The sequence below is a fragment of the Rhipicephalus microplus genome, chromosome 2, assembly GCF_043290135.1.
Source record: "Rhipicephalus microplus isolate Deutch F79 chromosome 2, USDA_Rmic, whole genome shotgun sequence".
NCBI lineage: Eukaryota > Metazoa > Arthropoda > Arachnida > Ixodida > Ixodidae > Rhipicephalus > Rhipicephalus microplus.
The window spans coordinates 177,823,209-177,846,443 of record NC_134701.1 but is presented as its reverse complement, the minus strand read 5'-3'; the positions used below and the strand labels follow the sequence as shown (position 1 = coordinate 177,846,443).

At 45.9% G+C, this 23,235-nt stretch overlaps 1 protein-coding gene across 6 annotated transcripts in view; it reads left to right on the top strand.

The window, feature by feature from the left end:
- Window positions 1-23,235, top strand: part of LOC119170563 (proton-coupled zinc antiporter SLC30A2-like) — an 82,045-nt gene that overhangs the window by 24,871 nt on the left and 33,939 nt on the right. For 4 of the 6 annotated variants that reach the window (XM_075887124.1, XM_075887123.1, XM_075887126.1 and 1 more), the window contains exon 2: window positions 20,112-20,168. In XM_075887124.1, the coding sequence (XP_075743239.1) occupies window positions 20,140-20,168 (29 nt within the window). In that variant the 5' untranslated portion in view covers window positions 20,112-20,139. Of the gene's footprint in view, window positions 1-8,666; window positions 8,895-14,521; window positions 14,655-20,111; window positions 20,169-23,235 lie in introns of those variants that run through there. The other 2 variants (XM_075887121.1, XM_037421757.2) reach the window with 2 other exon arrangements.

Below are 23,235 nucleotides of genomic sequence, written 5' to 3'. Positions count from 1 at the left end.
ATTGACCCAACTTTTTTGCTTAGCCAGTTCACAAACAGTGATAGGAGTGACAAGAAAATTTTGATATTGCACCTTAGAACATACGCATATTTCAAAATTCATCTAACGAAATCTGATTGGACAAATTTTTCGTTTTAACGAAGAAATTGAAATGTCATGGCAGATACGCACAGGCTTCAATGTCGTCATCGATTTGCATTAACGACGCCATCATAACACTAAGCTCGATTTCACAAAATTGCTCATGACACAAGCTTTATCATGACGAGGCTAAACGCCAAAGTCAGCAGCGCTTTCACACATCAAATGGTGCTGGACGACCGTGGTGAGAGGCAGGAATACGATGGTTGCTTTCGTTTTAAGTGGGGTATGTCATGGTTTTTCAAAGTGGTTTCCACAGAATGTAAGGGTTCATCAGGCTCCTCCTTAGGGTTCCACGAGACACTGATAAACTTGTTCGCCAAGTCACTTAGGTGGCAAACCCGAGGTGCGATCGATCCAAGGAACATCTGTCACACACTCCCGAGTATCATTAAGCCCATCTGGTGGTGCATAACGAAAACGCGCCAGCTAGGCAATAAATCCCGCAGGCAACTTGTAGCCAGCCAACACTGCTAAAACGGGCTGCGTGGCTAAGGTATTGCACTTGAATCTCGGAGGCTTTATATTACACCCATGCTCGTTTGTCCTGTTTGAAGATACGTGCCGAAGATAAGGCAGTGGATGTGCTGCTTTCATTTGAAGCAACATACACTCGATCAGGCGTTTTTGACACTATAGCCTATGTGTAAAATAAGCGCAAGAATGGGTCGAATCGAGCAGGCGACAAACGGCTGGCTTTGAGAGCGACTGAGACTCTCATTGATTTGTTGGTGCAAGGAAAGAGAGTCCACTTACATGTCAGTGAAAAATGATTTATATATTGTTGTTTTGGAATTCGCTGCGCGTGAGTGGAGCGTTAACCGAACGAAACATGCTTGCATGAAAGGGGTCCTTGGCACTTGGTCCCAGGGAACCAATTGAAGTGTCTGAGAACCCCTATGAGAACGCAGCCACCATCTTGGGTCCATAGAAACCCGGCTAAACACATGGTTCCCTGGGACCAAGTGTCTGAGAAACCCTTTATGCGACTAGTCGTCTCCTTGGAACTTTCTTGCTTGCCATGCTCACGCAATAGTGCATCCGCTATCCCTGTCCTTGAATGTCGGCAGCTTGTCGTTGCTTGATGTGGCTGACTATACCTCACCTGCGCCGACGTGGGAGTAATTCATGATCGGGCTGCTCTCACGGGCTTTTCACATGCACAGGCGCGAACCAATGCTAAATATTCGAACCAATGCTAAAGCTATCAATAATCACGCAGAACACATCGTATTTCACCCAGTCATGTTTGTTATGGCGGCACACGTAGTTTATTTAGAGAATTTGAGTACCACACGAGACTGAAGTTCAGAGGCACGAAGAGGCTTGAAGCGATCAGAAGATTTTCAAAAAACAGCGTTGCTTTGACGAAGAGAAGTTCTCTTGTCAAAACGTTGGCTCCAGCGACATTCACTGTAATGATTTTTAGAAGCATTTAGTCCATCACATGTGTTTGACTGACAGTATTAGAAGCAAATACTCTAAACCCGGCTACATAAATTTCATGAACAGGAATGAGTCTATAACTACTTGAACTACATGCCAAAAATAATAGAAGAAAACTATGTAGCTGAGCCAACACGAATTCAAGTCTTTCATAAATGCACTTTGGCGACAGCGCATACAGTCTCCTATCTAAAAAGTAGGGTGCATGTATAGTTTAGCGCATGGGCACTATACTAGTTGGCATGGTGACATAATGTAGTTAGGAAACAACGTCACTCACCTCATGGCAGAATAACAGATATGGGTTTGGGGTATAGGGCGATGAACTCAATGGGTGAAGTCCTTAGATACAGGGGTCTTCAGGTTAGCTTCGCCACCAGATAAAAGCTGGCGAGGTGTGTCCCCCATAGCTCGAAAGTGTTAGGTGCATGAGTCAAACTGATCAGTCGAAAACGACAAAAGTATTGCGGAAAATCAGATGTTAACGCTGACAGCAGATCACGAACAGCGCCAGTCCGAGGATAAGAACTCGGCAGACCAAACGTTATAGAATGGTCGGTCGGTCGGTCGAACGAAGTGAAGAGTCAGTTAATTCTCCCAGTGATGCTGATACTATATTTAAATATACGGATATAAACATCAACGTTTTGCCCGGATTGGCTACTGTAGAATTGACGTCATTAAGCGCGTATTTTCCTTGCTAGTGGAAAAGTCTGCCTTAATTCACAGTTTTCCAGAAAGAGAGGCGGAGGGCATCGTGCCTCAGCTTAACATATTGAGTAATTCAATCCGGAAGACTACTTTAGCGCTCGATTCAAGGGCAGCAGTTTCACTGCGACGTGCTAATGAAGGTATTGGGACAGCGTCAATGAAAAAGGTTAGTGCACTCCCTCAAATGTCAGGTGTACGTCAGAGTAGCAATCCTGTTTCCGTGTTTAAACTCAACGCTTCGTTAAGATAAATCTCTTTTGTGTTCATTCGGTTTTGATATGTTAGGATCAATGCTGCTTAAAAGCTCGAATGTTTCCTTTTATTAGAGAACTTCATTTAAGGCACATTTGCCTATTCACCCACGGCTTTTCGCACTTAGTATACGAGAATGTCGAACAAACGGAGGCAGAATATTATAGGTTTGTTACAGTTTCGCGACAATAGGCACACAAGGCATATATGTTTACAATTATACATTGATCACCATGATCGTTATCAGCCTGACTACGTCCACTGCAGGGCAAAGGCTTCTCCCATGATCGGCCAATCAATCCAGTCTTGTGCTTTCTGCTACCATGTTATACATGCGAACTTTTTAATTGAATCGTCCCACCTAGCTTTCTCTCTCCCCTTCGTGCGTTTGCCTTCTCTTGAAATCCAGTCAGCTGTACCGCCGCGGTGGTCTAGTGGCTAAGGTACTCGCCTGCTGACCCGCAGGTCCCGGGTTCGATTCCCGGCTGCGGCGGCTGCATTTCCGATGGAGGCGGAAATGTTGTAGGCCCGTGTACTCAGATTTGGGTGCACGTTAAAGAACCCCAGGTGGTCAAAATTTCCGCAGCCCTCCACTACGGCGTCTCTCATAATCAAATGGTGGTTTTGGGACGTTAAACCCCACAAATCAATCGAAATCCAGTCAGCTACCCTTAAAGACCAGTGGTTATCCTGCTTACGTGCTACATGCCGGCCCATATCCATTTCTTCTTGATTTCAACAATGATATCCTTAACCCCGGTTTGTGCCCTGACCCACTCTGCTCTGTTCTTGTCAATTAAGGTTACACCTAGCATTTTCCTTTCCATCGCTCGCTGCATGCGTCGTCCTCAATGTAATCTAAACCTTCTTTGTAAGCCTTTAGATTTCTGCTCCGCAGGTAAGTACCAGCAAAATGCAGCTGTTAAAATACCTCCCTCTTGGGGGTTTGTGGCAGATTACCATTCATAATCTGAGAATGCTTGCCAAATGGGATCCACCCCATGATTTTCCTTCGTTTTATCTCACTTTCATGCTACGGCTCCGTGGGTGCTACCTGTCCTAAGTAGATATATTTCTTTACAGCTTCAAGCGTGTCTCCACCTATCACAAAGTGTTGTTTTCTACCGATACTGTTGCACATTAGTTTTGTGCTCAATAACTTTCAGACCTACTCTTCTGCTTTCCGTGCCCAGTTCAGTGTCCAATTCGTCCCCTGCGTTAGTCATCAAGGGAATGTCATTAGCGAGCACCGCCGTGGTGGTCTAGTAGCTAAGGTTATTCGGCTGCTGACCCGCAGGTCGCGGGCTCGAATCCCGGCAGCGGCGGCTGCATTTCCGATGGGGGTGGAAATGTTGTAGGCCCGTGTGTTCAGATTTGGGTGCACGTTAAAGAACGCCAGGTGGTCGAAATTTCTGGTGCCCTCCACTACGGCGTCTCTTATAATCATATGGTGGTTTTGGGACGTTAAACCCCACATATCAATCAATCAATGTCATCAGCGAATAGCAAGTTATTAAGTTACTTTCCAGTAACTCTTATCCCGAACTCTTTTCAATCTATGATTCTGAAAACCTCCTGTAAACAGGCGTTGAATAGCGCTGGAAAGATCGTGTCTCTATGCCTTACACCCTTCTTTATTGGGATTCAGTCGCTTTCCTTATGGAGAACTATGATGACTCTGGATCCTCTGTAGATTTCTTCCAGTATGTTTATGTAAGGTTCTTCCATGCCCTGATTCCGTAGTACCATGCCCTACTTACTACTGGTGCCTCGACTGAGTCAAACGCCTTCTCGTAATCTATGGAAGCTATGTAGAAGGGTCAGTTGTATTCTGCGCATTTTTATATTACCTGGTTGATTGTATTACTATGGTATATTATGTTGTAACCTGTACGAAACCCAACTTGGTCCTTTGGAGACTGAACTCTGTCACCTTAATTCTATTAGCTATTACTTTTGTAAATAGTTTGTAGAGAACGCACAGTAAGATGATTGGCCTGTTGTGTTTGAAGTACTTGACATCTCCCTGCTTATGGATCAAAATCCAAGACTCTAGTACCCTCACCTTCAAGAGACATTTCGTATAAGGTAGCCAGTTTTACTAACACATTTTCTCTACCAGATTCCAGGAGGTCCGTTGTTACCTTTTCCTCACCAGTGGTTTTGCCTCCTTGCATTCTTTCTAGTGCTTTCCTTACTTCCCTTGTGGTTACTGGTAGGATGTCCAATTCCTCAGGACTATTATTGTTTCTCACGATATCACCCTGGTTGTTTTGGCTTATGTGCAGCTCTCCATAGAACTCCTCCGCCAACTTGACTATCCTATTCATATTGGTTGCGACATTGTTCCTTGTTTCCTAATGCATACATCTGAGTTTTGCCTATGCACAATTTCGCCCTCACAGCTTTTAGGCTCCTGCCGCTATTTACAGCCTGCTCTATGCCCTCCATATTATACCTTCTGACCTCGGCTACCTTACGCCTATTGATTAGCTTCGAAAGCTGCACTAGCTCTGTTTTGTCGTTTGCATTTGAGGCTTTCATGGTTCGTCGTCTCCCGACATAGTTTGCCAGTGTCCTGTCTAGTGACTGTACCTACGACCTAAATTGCACACTCTTTCATGACAGTAGTAAGATTATCGTTCATTTTGTCAAAGCTAACGCTGCGGTTACCTTGTTTAGTGCCTTGAGTCTATTCTGAAGAGAAACTTTGAATTCCTTCACTTTCCCTTTCACCGCTAGTTCATTGAAATATATGTAGCAAAGGGTTGATGCGTTATCGGACCGGTGGTGAGTAAAGTAGTGAAGAGTAAAGGTACTTTGTAGGAAACACCGATGCACACTGCATGCTTCGCTCTTGCCCGGGTGTCCGTTGGTGGAGCTGAAACACCACTTTCTGCACGCCCCAGCTTGGCCTCTCCTGCGCGCGCTCATCAGACTCGCGATTCGGTAGAAAGCAAAGGTCACTTCAATTGCTGCCGCGGCAGCGTTCACAAAATAATCGCGCTGCTCACACTCGAATAAGTAAGAATTGTGACAGTTGTCCACGCTCGTTCTGCGTATGCTCATTTCGTGCGTGCTTTCTGCTTGGAGTGAGCGCTGCAAGTTTCGAGCTACTTGCCGTTCTTCGCGTGACAGTGTAATTTCTTGCTGAAGCATTCATACCTTTGCTGTTATGGCGAAGCAATGCACAACGAGCGCTCAGCTACATCGGCGAAGACACGGCTCACTTTCGTGTTATACCGATTCCCAAAAAGATGCATCAACCACGTTTTCTTTTAACACGACAGTGTTTTATGCCGGAGTCCACCACGGTTACACTGACGTACTTCTGTCACGGAAGTGTCGTTTAAAATATGTACAAAAAGATTTAAAAAACAACAACAGAAGACAAGCATTCGACGTGCGGAATCGAACCAAAAGCGCTCCTGATTCTGAGCGCTAAACTACGCCACGGAGTCGACGTTATTGGAGGTGCTAACGGCAAGCCATATATATATACCATACACCGTTTGGCGGTCCCCAGAGCTGTGAAAATTTAGCGCGTTTTCCTTATCAGTAGCGACATGGCGCAAGGAGCTCGCGATGGGCGCGCTCTAAAGGTAGTCGCCTCCACGAAGCGCCGCCTCCAAGGAGCGTGGTTTCTCCTGCGAGCGCGCAGACTCGTGATTCGGGAAAGGACAAAGATCACTTCGCACGCAGCCGCGTTTACGAACTTAGGAGCACGCTGCTGAGTCACGATGCATGAATAACTTCAACAGTTGTTCGCCCTTGTCCTGTGTATACTTGTGCGCTCGTTTCGTGCGTCTGCCTGTTTGAACAGCGCCCTTTAGGTCTCAAGTCGTGACAGTTTTAGTACGTGCTCGTCCTGTGTATTTTGATTTCGTGCGTGCTTTCTGCTAGAGGTGTGCGCTGCAAGTTTTGAGCTGCTTGCGATTCCTAATGTGACTTTGCCATTTGTTGGTGTACCTGAAAAAATGCACAGTAAACTCTCAACTACATCTGCAAAGAGACGTTTTACTTTCGTACTATATTGACCCGCCGTGGTGGTCTAGTGGATAAGGTACTCGGCTGCTGACCCGCAGGTCGCGGTGCGCTCAGATTTGGGTGCACGTTAAAGAATCCCAGGTGGTCGAAATTTCCGGAGCCCTCCACTACGGCGTCAATCAAAATCATGTGGTTGTTTTGGGACGTTAAACCCCACACATCAATCAATTTTACTATACCGATTTGTATATAGGTGCGTCACCCACGTTTTTTAAATACTCCTTTAAAATATGTTTTTGCAGTTGGCAATCGTGAGCCTCGAGGGGCAATCGCTTTGCCGCGCTAATCAACATTTCTGGATTGATTTTTTTTCTTACAACCTGGTTTTTTATTACCATTTAAATATTCACATTACAAAAAATTTTTTTCGACAATTTGTGCGCTCGTGTTTTAAGTGTCACTACTGAAGAGCATTTTCGCTTAGTGACAGGATAGGGAATTGACGCGGGAACGCCTGTGCGTGCTTCGGTATATTTTCGCGCGGCTCTTTTTTTCGATGGCTGAGTAGTACAAAAGGTACTCTTGCTCGGAACAGTTCCTTCGAGAATCGGCCATTGTTTGCGCAGCTGGGCTCGCGGCGCCGATGTGTTAGAAATGAACTCGTTTTACTAAACATAACGCGCTGAAAGTGTTACATCTTCACGAAGGTGACGCGGGTAAGAGTGACTTATCAGCCGCATTACAGTTTGATGTATTCCCGATCGAGTAAACGAATGTTTCTTAAAATGAAAAGCATTGTTATTTGAACAACATGGAGCTTCTGTTTTGCAGCGAAAGCCATTATAAGATCACGACAACGTTTGTTTTCATCGCCGTCTTTCTCCTTCGCCAGTGTCCGTAACAGCTATAGCACAACATAAGAAAGATAATGAAATAAATAAAAAAATATCCCGGAAAGGAAAAGGTTTGATCTTGGGCCTTCTGTGTGGCAGCGCAGTATTTTACCACAGCGTGACGCATCTGCTCGGATATTCTTTTTAAACAGAGCCTACCACGTCGTGAAACTAATCACATTAACATGTCTCATAGAGCGCTCAGAAAAGTTATGCATCAACCAAGCTTCACGCAACGCGAATTGCGTTACAATTGGGTCGTTGAATGCTTCGAAACCAATACAAAAGGCTTAGCCATAATTATTGATGGTCATCAGTCACAACATCAACAAAGTGAACATAAGGCTTTACAGGTGTGTAGCCTGTACCCATCTCCTAAGAACGAACAATGTCCTTGGGGGTGGTTCCCTTAAAAAAAAATTGATGATTTATGACATCGTGGGTTCAATTCAAGTCTACGTGTAGTAGTTACCTCAAGAGTATAAAAAAACTGTAGAAAGGCCGCCCTTACAGCATTCGCTATGACTGTGCTGCACGGTTCGCGCAGGCCTGGCAACCCATTTCTGCTGCTCGCGAAGCAAGCTATTGAACTAATATATTCGATGTATATGCACTATAGCTGTAGAGATCCGCTGTAGCCTGGTATATACTTTCAGCTGATAATTAACGTCTGCCCACAGCAACATAAGTGTTCCTCTGAGATAAATATGCTTTTGGTAAGAAAGAAGGGACGAAAGAAATCATCTTTTACGAGATGAAACGTGGAGTCAAACTTCACATAGCGAACCGATAACCGTTGATCGTTCTCGTGTTCACTCAAAAACGTTAAAAGGTCCATAAACGGTCATTTCCAGCCTACAAGCTTAAAGAGTAATTGTGGCCTTGGTATTTATTGATTTATTTGCATTCGTTTTCCAATTCGGCTTTCTTTCCCGTCGTTGACGTATCTGAGGCAACTTCGTGTTCGTTTGCCTTTCGCGTTCATATAGGCTGTAAAAGGAGCGTCGAAAGAAATAGCAAGACAGCTGGCACAATAATAGCGATAGAAAAAAAAAGAAAGCTACAACACTTTTCCCTAGCCTTGCTCCGCAATTTAGCTTTCATTATCCTTTGTGCCGAGCTTCTATTGAAAGGTCCCCCATTCGAACAATTGCTCTTTGGCGGCCTCGAATACGTGCGCAAGTGAGTCATCGTGCCATGTTTTTTTTTTTTCCTTTGGGATTAGCGAATAGGCACTGGTCAAACGCTGTGAGTTCGCAGCATCAGAAGGTCGGCTTTGAGTGACGCTCGCCACGACCACATCAACGCGATGGGTCGACGCATGCCGAGCGCCTCGCGGCTCGTGAAGAAGTCTGTACCGCTCAGCGTCACCGTTTGCGTTCCCTCCGAGTGCGCAGCGGTGTGCCACGAGCCGTCTTCTTTGACAAGTGTGCAGTGCGCAGCGGCAGAGCCCTTCGAGCACGAGTAAGTCGAATCTGCGTGATAATTAGCGTAATCTAATTATAAGGAGCAAATTTTATGAATTTTATACGCGCGTGGTGTTCGCAGTGGATGGATGGATGGATAAATGGGTGGATGGATAAATGGATGGATGGATAAATGGGTGGATGGATAAATGGGTGGATGGATAAATGGGTGGATGGATAAATGGGTGGATGGATAAATGGGTGGATGGATAAATGGGTGGATGGATAAATGGGTGGATGGATAAATGGGTGGATGGATAAATGGGTGGATGGATAAATGGGTGGATGGATAAATGGGTGGATGGATAAATGGGTGGATGGATGGATGGATGGATAAATGGGTGGGTGGATGGATGGATGGATAAATGGGTGGGTGGATGGATGGATGGATAAATGGGTGGGTGGATGGATGGATGGATAAATGGGTGGGTGGATGGATGGATGGATAAATGGGTGGGTGGATGGATGGATGGATAAATGGGTGGGGGGATGGATGGATGGATAAATAGGTGGGTGGATGGATGGACGGACGGACGGACGGACGGACGGACGGATGGATAAATGGGTGGGTGGGTGGGTGGGTGGACGGACGGACCTTTTAGATCGGGGGGCGGCTAACGCCACCTAGTCATACTACTTAGAAAACGAAAAACTAATTTATCTTTTTTCCCTTTAAATAGTCAAGTTGAGGACTGATATTTTGCAGTGAAGGGTTTAATTTTCACTCGTGCCTTGACTTTAGCCACCAATCAAATAACCTCATTCTAGTTAATTCTACCCTCTTAAAGTCTATTTTGCCCTCCCTGTCCCTAAATCACAGTGCTTTGAAGAACTCTGTGCCATCATCCTGAACTATAGGGTGAAGCCCTTTACAGAACATTATCAAGTGTTAGTTCGGCAGTTTCCTCCTCCTCTCCACACGCACAGCATACCGTGTCTACCCCTTCGTATTTGGCCCGATATGTCTTGGTTCGCAATACTCCCACCCTGGCCTCAAACAGTAGAGAAGTACCCAGAGTATTATCATAGATCCTTGCCTTGCCAATTTCCTGCTTAAAATTTTGATATATCTCTAGTGCAGACTTCTTAATGCACAACGACTGTAACGCCACTAAGCGAATGTCAGAAGAACCGTCGGGAAAAGGGTCAGCAGGCGGTAAACTGGCACGCGCTCCCTTCTTCGGTTGTGATAGACTGATCATTTACACGCTGGCGAAAAAAAAAAAGAAGCTACAATTTTGAATGTATCGTGCATCAATGAACAAATTTGGCCTTCTTGAGGAGGCCTAAGCCCGGCCATCTAAATCTTCTGGTTTCTTAAATTAAAGATTACCCCTCCTCCTCCTCCTCCTCCTCCTCCTCCTCCTCCTCCTCCTCCTCCTCCTCTTCCTCCTTGAGAGACGCGAACGTTTCATAAAAATACGTAGTGAAGCACACTCAGAAAGTCACCTTATAAGAAAAAAGTGGGAAGCCGTTTAAAACGGGGAATATATACAGAGGATAACGACGACTAGCCCAAATTACTGTTTTGCTAGGAAAGTGACGCCACCAATGATGGCCCACAGCTCGCCCATTTCAGCTCCGCCGGGCTTTTTTTAGTGATGTAGGTAGGCCAGTAGAGTCTTATATACGGTCTGAAGTTTTCTACCGAAAGTTGCGCTTTTTCGCTCGCACATATCGTTCGTCGGTGTTTCTTTAGGGCATGAATCCCATAACGTTGCACGTGAGGTGTCTTGCGATGTTGTGCAAGGCTGTGTGTGTGCAGCAAAACAACATCAGGGCCTTTCTGGGTCATTATTATAAACTTTCGTAAGAATAGGCGAGCAACCATTCAGGGGCTCCGTTCCCTATGCGGCCGTCGTAAGCTATGACTAAGTACAGACCGCGTGGCGGAGTCAATGCTATCCGCAGCAGCGGCATTCCGATGAGAAATAAACACGAATTAACAAGGCAGTGGCGTCATACCAAGCCAGTTCAGGCCATTCTGCCGAGAGTTATGACGGGTGAACCATGGAATGCATGCAGTCTACTTCATACGTCAATTCCCGTTAATGAGGTTTTCTCTAGCACTCCCTCGATTTCGCAAAACATGTTTACATACTGTCACATAGCTCATATATAACCTTTCACGCAGCAGTGGATAATGACGAGGCTAGTATTCGGCGCCGTCTACGGATTTGGACAAGTATCTTTGTCGGATATCTTTCGATATAACAAGTATTTCGGGTTCACGGCACAAGTTCACGACTTTGTGCCGTGTGATCGGCACACGACATGCGACTGCACGTACTATCATTCTCTACAATATCAGGCGTGTTCATCTTCCTCCAGCCGCCCCGCCGCGGTGGTCTAGCGGCTAAGGTACTCGGCTGCTGACCCGCAGGGCGCGGGTTCAAATCCCGGCTGCGGCGGCTGCATTTACGATGGAGGCGGAAATACTGTAGGCCCGTGTGCTCAGATTTTGGTGCACGGTAAAGAACCCCATGTCGTCGAAATTTCCGGAGCCCTCCACTACGGCGTCTTTCGTAATCATATGGTGGTTTTGGGATGTTAAACCCCACATATCAATCAATCAGTACCTTCGGAAAAGACTGCTTTCATTTTATCTATGCCGCTTCCTCCTCTTCACGCCTCCGATAAGATAGCTGCGGTCATGTGGTAGCGTGCGCCCTTTTCCTCGGTATTTGGTTTGCTCCATCTACCGTGGCTCCGCCTATTGGAGCCATGTTGGAAGCTCCAAAGATCCACATGCAGTGTTGTGTGTTCGCTGCATGCAAAGTGCCAATTCGACTAATAATTGTTCGACGCCTGTTGGAACAGATAAAAAAAGCATTGTGGAGATGCTTTGTTTGGAAAGTGGCACGCACGATTTTTCGTGGTGGAAGGGAAAAAAATTAATTCCATGGGTCGACTTAAAGTTCCGTTAATCATGGGCTCCTAGCCCGATGTTAACGCGTCCTTGCAAGTGGAGCACACCATGAATTCACTGTAGTTTCATCGCGGGTCCACAGAATCTCGTTCTCCGAAGCCATCACGTGATTGCTGAGAAAATTGAGGGGTAGAGGCCATAGCCTCCTATACAGCCACTTACGCAGGCCCAAGGGCCATAGCGCGTGCCAGTGCGTTCTGCCTAGGATACAATCAAGTATGTATTTAAGAAAAATTGTTGGAGTGGAAATTATTGCCCAGGAGTGAAGCCGTACCCACGAAAAGATGGCGGCTGTGGCCACCACCTTACCCATAGTAATTCAAACGTTCTATAAACGTTGAGTAATCTGGTGGTCTAAGTTGCCGTCTTTTCGTGGGTTCCTTAGCCTCTAGACCACCACCCCCCACGGTGTTCTAGTGGCTAAGATGCTCAGCTGCTGAAATGCAGGTTGCGGTGTGAAATCCCGGCTGTGGCGGCTGCATTTTCGATAGAGGCGAAAATGCTGTAGACTTGTGAGATCAGACTCGGGTGCGCTTTAAAGAACCCCAGGTGGTCGAAATTTCCGCAACCCTCCATTACTGCATTTTTCATAGCCATATAGTGGTTTTTGGACCTTAAACTCTGTATATTATTCAATCAATCACAAACGCAGCTAGTCGTGACAAGCTTTATTAGACTCGCCATGAACTCTAGGAAATGAGCGAGGGTATGGGGGACAGGCAATACACTTGAAGGTCACTGCGAGGTTCAGCGGGTACTGTACGAATCGCATCTAGACCCGCAGGTCGCGGGTTCGAATCCCGGCTGTGGTGGCTGTACTTCCGATGGAGGCGGAAATGTTGTAGGCCTGTGTGCTCAGGCTTGGGTGCACGTTAAAGAACCCCAGGTGGTCAAAATTCTCGGAGCCCCCCACTACGGCGTCTCTCATAATCATATGGTGGTTTGGGGACGTTAAACCCCACATATTAATCAATGAATCGCATCTGTGCTCGCAGCCATTCTGTAAAAGACCACCTCTAAAAACAATGCCACCCTTGCACTTACGGAAACACGTCGAATTGCGCACGAGGAAGCCAATTCCGGTGTAAAAAAAAAAAGGTAGATCCCACGTACAGTGGCAATCGATGATATGCGAAGCACGTATGAGGAAGGTTGAATTGTAAAATGAAAATCAGCACAACTCTATGAGACGGGCGTAAATTGTGCCGTACATGACTTTCATATCATTATCACCATGTTTGCGCCTGGCATTTGTGCTTGACATTCATTCACGTGAAAACGTCATATTTTCTATATGGGAAGCTAGCGAAATGGCCGAGAGTGCAGTATGAGCCTAGCATGTGGTCATGTCTTACAGGACACGCATATCATGAGTATCATGTTTGCACAAGTCATATACCTTCGTCATCTATTCACGCTAAGCAATACCAAATTTGGTATATATAAAGCTAGTGAAATGGCCGCGAGTGCAGTATGAGCGTGTCATGTAGTCATGTTTACATGACACGCATATTATGATTTTAATGTTTGCACCATTCTTATACTTTCGTCATTCATGCACGTAACGTAATACCAAATTTGGTATATGTGAAGGTAGCGAAACGACAGCGAGCACATCATGAGCGTGGCATGTAGTCATATTTTTACATTACGTGCATGTTAGGATTATCATGTTTGCACCAGTCCAACGGAAAATAGAGGAGGCGCTGGCCTGTCATATACCTTCATCTTCCATTCACGCCACGTAGTACCCAATTCGGTGTATGTGAAGCGAGAGAAACGACCGTGAGCACATCATGAGCGTAGCATGTAGCCGTATTTTTACATGACACGCATGTCATGATTTTCATCCTTAGGGTCTGTCGCTTGTGTTCGTGATGCAATTATGCCATACCATACCAGTTTTGCAACATGCTATGTGAACGAAACCGCCGCAAGAGCTGCAGGACCATGAAATGTAAATGATCACATTTACAACATGCATATCATGATTTTCATGTTATGACTAGTCAAATAGGTTCTCCATACAGTCATGTTATGACATACCAAGTTTGGTATCGATACCTTTATCAAAACGGCCAGGAGAGCTAAAAGTCGTAGGCACCTAGACAGACAGAAAAGCAGAGATAGATAGATAGATAGATAGATAGATAGATAGATAGATAGATAGATAGATAGATAGATAGATAGATAGATAGATAGATAGATAGATAGATAGATAGATAGATAGATGCTGTTAAACTGGCCAAAGTGCACTAAGAGCCGCTTAGCATTCAAAAGCGCTTTTACGTGCAGGTACACTGACATATGCTCGCACACACACACAAAGCGGGCACACTTCACTGTACAGTACTCCCCGCTGGGTCGTGCGCTCGTTTCCGGCCTCGCGATGGCGCAATACGCGTAGTGTCGTGCGCAGCGTACAGCTGCGTACCGAAGTGACCCTAACATTTACAAGCTCGTTTTACATACCTCCGTACGGATTGCGCCTGGCAAGCTGATAGTTCGAGCCACCTGTTCCACTACATCTGTTGACACGCTCTGGTCTGAAACCTTCGTATCCAGCGGTCCTGTGCTGACCGTCCTTGACTTCGCGCACGTTCTAGAACTGCAGATGGCACCACGTAGGTTTTATGTAGCGGAACGCAGAAGAGGTGGATGCCGCTTTTCGACACCGAAGTTCCGAAGCATTGGTCGGTGTCAACCTGAGTGCGTCGTTTATACACAAAGCAGCATCTACACCATGCCTTCGATGACACATCCGAAACCTGCTTGTCTGTCTTCAAAAGACTACGGCACAGTCGACGAGCGCCAGCAAAATGAATCTCCGTAAGATGTTTTCTTTATTTCTTTTTTTTTCACTTATACGTAAAGATATCACCAACGTCATGACGTCTTATCTGCTCCTATATACTGCCGTGTGCATCACTCTACAATGCTGCTTCTGGCAGGCGGGAGAGGATTTTGTCAGCCACGCGTTGAAGAGTAAACTATAGTTATGTATATATGTGAATCTTTAACATGAACAAAAATATTCTAGAGACGATTCATACTCTGTAAATACATGTTTGGTTGTGGTATTCTACTCCACCAGGTGCCGAGAAGCTACCAGTGATACCACACGTTCACAATCTTTAAAAAAGCTGAATAAATTAAGCTCAATTACTTGCCTTGATAGTGAATTGTCCCTAATGTAAATATTTAAAGTGATCTTCCGATGTCGTATGTATCCACCGTAACTCCTCATTTAAGCCTGAACAACTGATAGAAGACTTTTAATGAATATATTCCGAACTGGAGTACGGATTCTACACGTTGATGAAGAAGAGAGAAAAACGGGCTCGACAGCCATTAAGTTTACTGAAGCAACAAACGAGCAAGATATACACCCTTGTCATTTTATGACATACACCCTTCTCATTTTATGGCAATTTTAGAATATACCTAGCTAAGGGAACAACCACTAAAGTACGCAGACGTATACGTAACTAGGTAGATGGATGAATGCGTGGACCGACGGACGAATGGAAGCGTTCAAAAAGTTTTTGTTTCGCTGAGAAACGTTTCGAGTTTAAAACGCACTCTTCCTCCTCCATTTGCCTGATATTTGGATCTGCACAAATTCGAAGCTCTAAGTGTTACATAACATCCGCATTAACGGAGCTCTAACAAATGTAGAAAGACCCTCTACGGAAAATGTGGAAGCTAGTTGCTGCATTATTGAAGGCATGGGCAGAAAGTCATCGTTATGACGACGCATTACTGGTGATACCTTAATCCGCCGCTGGCACACAGCCACTCACACAATTGCCTGAGATTATTGGAAGACGAAAGCCACCTTCTTGTTCTTTTTTAAGTGTGAATACACTTTATAAGCGACCCCAAACCATCCACCGCCGTCGGCGGCGTCCGCAGTCTTCTCTCTATCTTTAAAAGAAAGAGGACTTGGCGGGCCGCAGCGCGACGCTCTACCGAATAAGCCACGGACGCGACGCTGATATCGGTGTCAGTAACGCGCCTTGTACCCCCTCCCCCTTCGCTCGCTCCTCCGCTCTCCTCGCTCGCTGCAGCTGCGCGCGCACCCCTCTCTCTCGCGCGCTCGCCTTCTCTCTCAGTCTCCCGTCGAGAGTGGGTCGTGAGGGGGAGTAAAGTTAAAATCCGTTGGCATTCGCCAGTGAGTTAACGTAAACTCCCCCGTGTGATCAAATTGGGATTCCCGGGAACCATTACACCATAAAGGCACTATAGTGTGATTAATAAACATAATAGTGCGAATTAATAAATACCCCTCATAGCATCACCCCGTGTATTCGCTCTTAACCATGTTCACCCTCGGGGAAATGCTTGGGAGTTTTTTTTTTTTCCTTGTCAGTCAATGATCCTGGTACTCCCCCAACCCCTGGAATCTTCAACCACCTAAAGTGGTTTTTCACTGCGTCTAGCCACACCGCGGTGGTCTAGTGGCTAAGGTACTCGGCCGCTGACCCGCAAGTCGTGGGATTGCATCCTGGCAGCGGCGGCTGCATTTCCGATAGAGACGGGAATGTTGTAGGCCCGTGTGCACGTTAAAGAACCCCAGGCGGTCAAAATTTCCGGAGCCCTCCACTACGGCGTCTCTCATAATCATATGGTGGTTTCGGGACGTTAAACCCCACATATCAATTAATCACTGCGTCTTGGAGTGGACGACCAAAGCGACAATGTTGTGGGGTGACATCACTGTGACGTCACACTTTTTGGCGATCATTGACTTCATGATGTGGTTACAGAGGAATGTCATTGATGTATGAAGTCACATGACCCTCAGATCGTTTCGCTTCTGGTGTACCTACGACATACATACATTTCACATGTGTATGAAATGACTTTTATGAGCTTTATCACTTTGTCGTTCTTGTTTCTTTTTTTACTATTCGCGTCGCGCGAACTATATATGGTGAGGTCTCTGAAATGTCAGCAGGTCTCGCAAAGTATTGTCGCGTCTCGTAAAGTTTCCCACTCGTGAGACATACGAGGCTTTTGCCTTAATAAAAACAAATTCATGAGCTGTGGTACTCCTTTTTTTATATTTGAACTGCAAAATTCTCACTTGATGCATGCTTTGCCGCCTACAGACAGCTGCAACACTGCGAATCTGATTCAGATGCAGTGGAAAGCTGAGTGGTCTGTCATCGCACGCAGTGGCACTTTTTTTCTTTCTTTTTTTCCTATGCAGGGCGTTTTTCTTTTAGTGTTTAGAATGGGAATATCGTTCATAAAAATGCCGTGGTAGTCTGGCGCCTGTCATCGTCGCGTATGAACTCTATGTTGGAGCGGAAACACTCTGCCACAGCTAAAGCTGCATTGAATTACTTACACTAACTTGACTGCTGGAGCTCGGACGTGACGTAAAGTCCTGTGCGCAGACCACACGTGTATGACTGTCAAAGCATCTTGATAAATAACCTGCATCATCAAAAAAAATAGTTGCAGCCTATTCTATATATTGTGGGAATGGATGGGGTGTAAAACCCTAGACTTTAAAAAGAATTGGGCACGCTATCAGCTTAGAGCAGTGAGAGTTACATTCAAAAGGGGTCTTCAATCACTCTTCCGATTAACCATCAAGTGACGTAAGTAGGGTCATTTGCTGCATCGCGAACTGATTGCAGCGAAACATTCTCGAATATGTGAAAAACGAGTGTAATTGGAGATCTGTGGCAACCTTTAAGCATTTTCTCCTTTCAAGCTGCTTCGGCAATTATATTAAGGCCTTTCGTATTGTCGCAGCCTTCACAAACGTCTTAAACGTTCGTCACAGCGACAACGTTCGGCGGGCCCTGCCGCAGGGGTCTAGTGGCTAAGGCACTCGGTTGCTGACCCGCAGGTCTCGGGATCGAATCCCGGCTGTGGCGTCTGGATTTCCGATGGAGGTGGAAATGTTGTAGGCCGGTGTGCTCAGATTTGGGTGCACGTTAAAGAACCCCAGGTGGTCGAAATTTCTGGATCCCTCCACTCCGGCGTCTCTTATAATCATATTGTGGTTTTGGAACATTAAACCCCACATATCAATCAATCCTCCACTGCGGCGTCTCTTATAATCGTATGGTGGTTTTGGGACGTTAAACCACACGTATCGATCAATCAACGTTCGGTGGCGGCTTGAGCGTTGACGTTTTCGCGTGAAAAACAGGCTCTCAATAAGGTTTACGAATGATACTTTCGCCGTGAACTTTATTGAGGAAGTGAAACGTCGAGCCGGCAAAACTACGCACGAACAATGCGTCCATGAACGCTGCCTTTGAGAGAAACTTATGTTATGTTCTCCGTGGGAGCTACGTGACGTGCGTGTGAACTTCGGTGTCGTGCTATTCTTGTGGCACGCTAAGTCTGCGGGGAAGCTGGTATATTGTGTGCTCTTTGAAACAGTAATTCGTATGGTTCGATTTCTTTTTCAGCTGCACACTTTATGAGGGAATGGAGCTAAATTAACTACATATACTGCTTCTTTCGTAGCACTAGGCGGGGAACACTTTTGTGCGCTTTACAGTACTTACGGAATGGTATGATTTCATTTTGTCTTTTCATCTACACACGCACCGAACTTATCAAATGGACCCAGCAGGTAATCTAGTGGTTGTCGTGCTCGACTGCTGAACCGCTGTTCACGGTGTCAATTCCGGGCCGCATTTAAGATGTAGGTTAAAATTTTCGTGGCCTATACCTACCTTGATTTAGGCGCACGTTAAAGAACCCCGGCTGGTCAAAATATCTGGAACCCTCCACTACGGCGTTCATAACTGTATCGTTGCTTTGGGAAGGTAAAAGCGAATGGTTCGGATAGTCTCCCGTGCTTGACAACGCTTTTGAACCTTAGTTCTGCTTTTAAATGTGCATTTCAAGGGAAGAACAGTAGCTAGTGCCAGTGAGGGCCTCAGCGTGTGTAAATCATATAAACATGTGCTGCTTGCGTGATGGTTGCAGGCTCTTTTAAGTAAGGTAAATGATGTGGCAGGGTTCTGATGTTTCTTACTGTGGACAAGCAAACTTTAGAGGTTCTCGTTCCATGAGTGCGAACAAATGGAAAACAGGTGTTCAAAAAAAATCGCTCTAAAACTAAAGGAATGATCGTAGTTGCACAGCAAATGTGTTGTTAATATGCATTTTTTAAGGGCCAGTAAACAACCGTATCGTCTGAAATTTGTGATGAAGAGGTAACGGCGCGCTTGTAGGACGTGAACATGCTGGTTCAAGAATTTCACCATTTAGCGATGCGGTAAGCCACAATGAATCAAACAACCGTTTTGGCTAGTTTCAAGTTCCAGCTCAGCCTCGTCACCCTTCAGATGGGTATAGGTGTAGCCCATCAACGTAACTAAGCCTGCACAAGCCACATGACAGAAATTTAGCGAAGACGTCATCAACGCGGAGCCAACGGGCTGCTCCACGTGTCTCCTGGTCAGAGCGCCATGAGGAAGCGTGACGCGAGTGTGCGAGGCACAGGTGGGAGGGCTAGTTGAGGTTAGGGTGAGGTAACCAAGTACACACCACACGTCACAGCTGCGTGCGTGCGTGTGCGTGTGCGTGTGCGTGTGTGTGTGTGTGTGTGTGTGTGTGTGTGTGTGTGTGTGTGTGTGTGTGTGTGTGTGTGTGTGTGTGTGTGCGTGCGTGCGTGTGTGTTATAGAGAGAGGAGATAAAGAGAACAGCTTGACAGTGGGGTATATAAACACCCAAGTTACACAAACTGCTTCTTTACTGGGTTTCAGCTGGGATACGAGCTAAGGTCTTCTCCCTTTCACCTTTTCCGTTACTCTCAAAGGACGGATAAAAACAGTGCTATGAACGATGCTCAACAAAGCACCTCGGCGGCGTAGGCAAAAGCGCGACAACTGCATGGCCATGGGCACCGCGTCGTAGTAGACGAAGTCGGTGCTACGCAGTGTTGCCCACGGACAACAACACTTCCCTGGTGTGGACGACGTCATAAACACTGAAGAGGCGCGCGATTTTTTTTTTTTCGATATGGAACTTCTTTGCTGGGCGCGGGGCTGTGACATTCGCAAAATGTGAACGTCATGACTCTATGTACGAATGAGTGAGCTTGTTTGGGAGGTGTGAATAAAAGTTGTAGCCTCTTTGCTTAAGAGTAAGCCCTCGAGTTTACCGCAGGTGGTCTCTGAACAACATTCTCGAGGATAAACCATTTAATGTCACGTCTAACCTAGTTGTGGTAAGGCCTAATTGTAGTGAAGTGTATGAACGAACTCACGGATTTTTATGCCCACTGTCTTTCTTTGTTTCTGCAGGAGCGCCCCGAATCCTTTGCACGTCGGCATGGTTGTGGACGACGAAAAGATGCTTCTGTAAGTGGCGTTTCTTATTCACTCTCAATGTTAACCAACGGACCTTGAGTTTGCGGACGACTGTACGTCATGCTGCGTTTGCGTTGAAGCAGCATTCAGCAAAAAGATTGCTTCGGTCCCTGCAGCAACCGCGTTTCTTAAAGCCAATATTTTATCGAGGCAAAACCCTTAGCAGCCTAATAAAACGCAAAAACTGACGGTCGTCTCACGTCGGCGTGTCTTGTCGGTGTCCACACCACAGACAAAAAAAAATCTTTGCACGATAACGTCCTCATATGCCGTCATTATGACGTCATATGAGGTCCTCGCGAGAATGCACTAGAGAAAACTCTGGTGCTTGTGTCTATGGGAGCTGCAACGAGCGGCGCTCCAGCGAGCATGAGAATGATGGTGTAGTGCACGGATCTGTCTAATCTTCGTTCCTTTGGCTTCGTTTGGCTTCGTGTGGGCTGTATACGCTTTGTCCCGAGACGACTGTCGGCAGATGCTCACCAGTTGCGTTTCACCACCTTACCCTTTTAGGCTCACCATTCCACATCGGCTCACGAAGTTCACAACTTCACAACAGTCCGTTGTTATATAAAAAAACAACCAAAACAAAGCAATAAACGAAGCCACAAGGTCGTACGAAGAAGCAAGCAAAAAGACTATAGGAAAACCTGTGTACTACCCGTTATTGCCATGGAGGCTGAACGATCGCAGCACTAGAGTCCCCTCTTACAATTATAGGGAACGCTATGACGTGACGTCACATATTATCGTCATTGCGAGACATTGTAGCTTTCTCAACGATGCGCATATCATGGAGACAGTCAAGATGAATAGCCTCCCATTACGAAGGCAATGGAAAACCATGTTAGCCTTCGATAGATGGCGGGGCAGAATGAATAGAACCAAAACCTTCGGTTTTTGTTCTGTCTACAACAGAAAGCCTTCGGTGGATGGTGGGGCAGGATCAATACACAGACTAAGAAAAAAAAAGTATTTCGTCTTCCAGTCGCCTTAGGTTAGTGCGATTGGGATACTGAGAGCTTGAGTCAGACCGGACGCTAAAGGGGTTAACGACTGGTGTTGCTTCGTCTGGAACGCTATAGCATTACAGATGAAGCCGATCTGAAATTCTGTGGACTGGCTTAGTACAATAGTATAGTGCTCTATAGCTATAGTACGATAGTACTATAGCTATAAAGCGGTACTATCGCTATATAGCTATACTATAGCTATATAGTATAACTATATAGCTATAGTACGGTATTACAGGTCTGGTCGGCTATAGCATTTCAGACCGGTACTATCGCATCTATTTGCCATAATACCTTGTGGCGAAAATGTTATTTTTGTGGTTTATATTTCACACTCACATGTACAGGCCTCTTTTTGTCTTTCTGAGCGGTCATCAGTTTAGTGTCAAGAGTTAGTTACTCACTACTCGTCCGCATGGTTCAGCAATGACATGCGGCACTATTCAAATTGTCGTTTTCAAAACATATATCGGGGCGATGACCCGCAAACTAGCGGCTAGCACGTACACTCATGCCCATTTCATTATGTATGGCACAACACAGGTGACACAACTTACTCTTGCAAGAGTTCAAGAACATGCCGACGTTTTCTGTGAAGACGCAATCAATTGCACGTTGCTCACACCAGAACGGAGTAAATAGCGCCCAGTATTTTGCGTACTGTTTAAGTTGCTAGATGAGACAGAATTGCTCAAATTGGCTTAAAGCACGGAAGCTCACCTAAAAATATCTTGTTAGGAAGTTGTGGATCGGTGTGCAATACACCAGATTACACGGTGACTGCCATTGTATATATATAATAAATATTTGTGTTTTCCCCTCACTGCTAAAGGCTGCGATATTAAAAAAAACACATACGCACGCGAACGCGCACACACGCACACACACTCGACACGCCCGTTTGCGCACCTTATTGCAGTGATCTCCAATGTTCCGCGCACAGACGATGTGTTTCTGCCTAGGCAGCTCGGCTGCCGGCCCGAAGGCCGTGTGTTCAGTCCTGGCCACGATGTATAGCACTTAGATGGAGGCGAAGTTGGATGTTAAAGAACGCTATATATAGATGGTCTAATTTTCCCGAGCACTCCACTATACGGCGTACCTCATAATGATATCGTAGTTTTGGGACGTAATAAATAATTATTGCCCTGATGCTGTTATTATTATTACTATTATTATTACTATTGTTGTTGTTTGTTGTTGTTGTTCGTCGTGGCGCTTAATGCCAGGAATTCGCAGACCAGGTTATGCCAGGTTATCGCTTAAGCTGCCGCAAGCAGCAGTCTCGTCTTCGCATAACCACCGCCATCGTCGTTGACCTGTCGCCATTTAAGCCACAGCACACGTGATCGAGAGCTATACGGGCATTCGCAGACGCAACGTCGGAAGCACTGCTCTCAATTTCGCCTAGTAAAGCGGTTAAGAAGAACACATAAGAATACAGTGTAACGAATACTCCATGGCACTCTCATCGACATGGTCGCACGGTGCATGAAAGCGCGTCGGCATATTTTAAAGCTCTAACTGGAGTTGGAATCCTGTGTGTATGGCATTCGTTTACGGTCGCGCGCAGCTGCATCTGGATAAGTGACGCACTCGAGATGAACTTGTGTTTAGGACAGGAAGCCATTTCAATGCGCGCCAATCGACAGCCGTTCGTATGTATGTAGATTGTCATGACTACTTCATCTCTTGCTCTTTAATTCGGATTGATGCGTCACCGAGAGCTAGAACTTTGCTAACCATTTGGTTCATACAGAACTTGAAAAACAGCTCAACTGTGTTATCTGAAGAGATCGACAATGAATTTACATTCTGAATATATCCGGCCCCGCCGCGAAGGTCTTGTGGCTAAGGTACTCGGCTGCTGACCCGCTGGTCGCGGGATTGAATCCCGGCTGCGGCGGCTGCATTTCCGATGGAGGTGGAAATGTTGTTGGCCCGTGTGCTCAGATTTGGGTGCAGGTTAAAGAACCACAGGTGGTCGAAATTTCCGGAGCCCTCCACTACGGCGTCTATCATAATGGTGGTTTTGGGACGTTAAA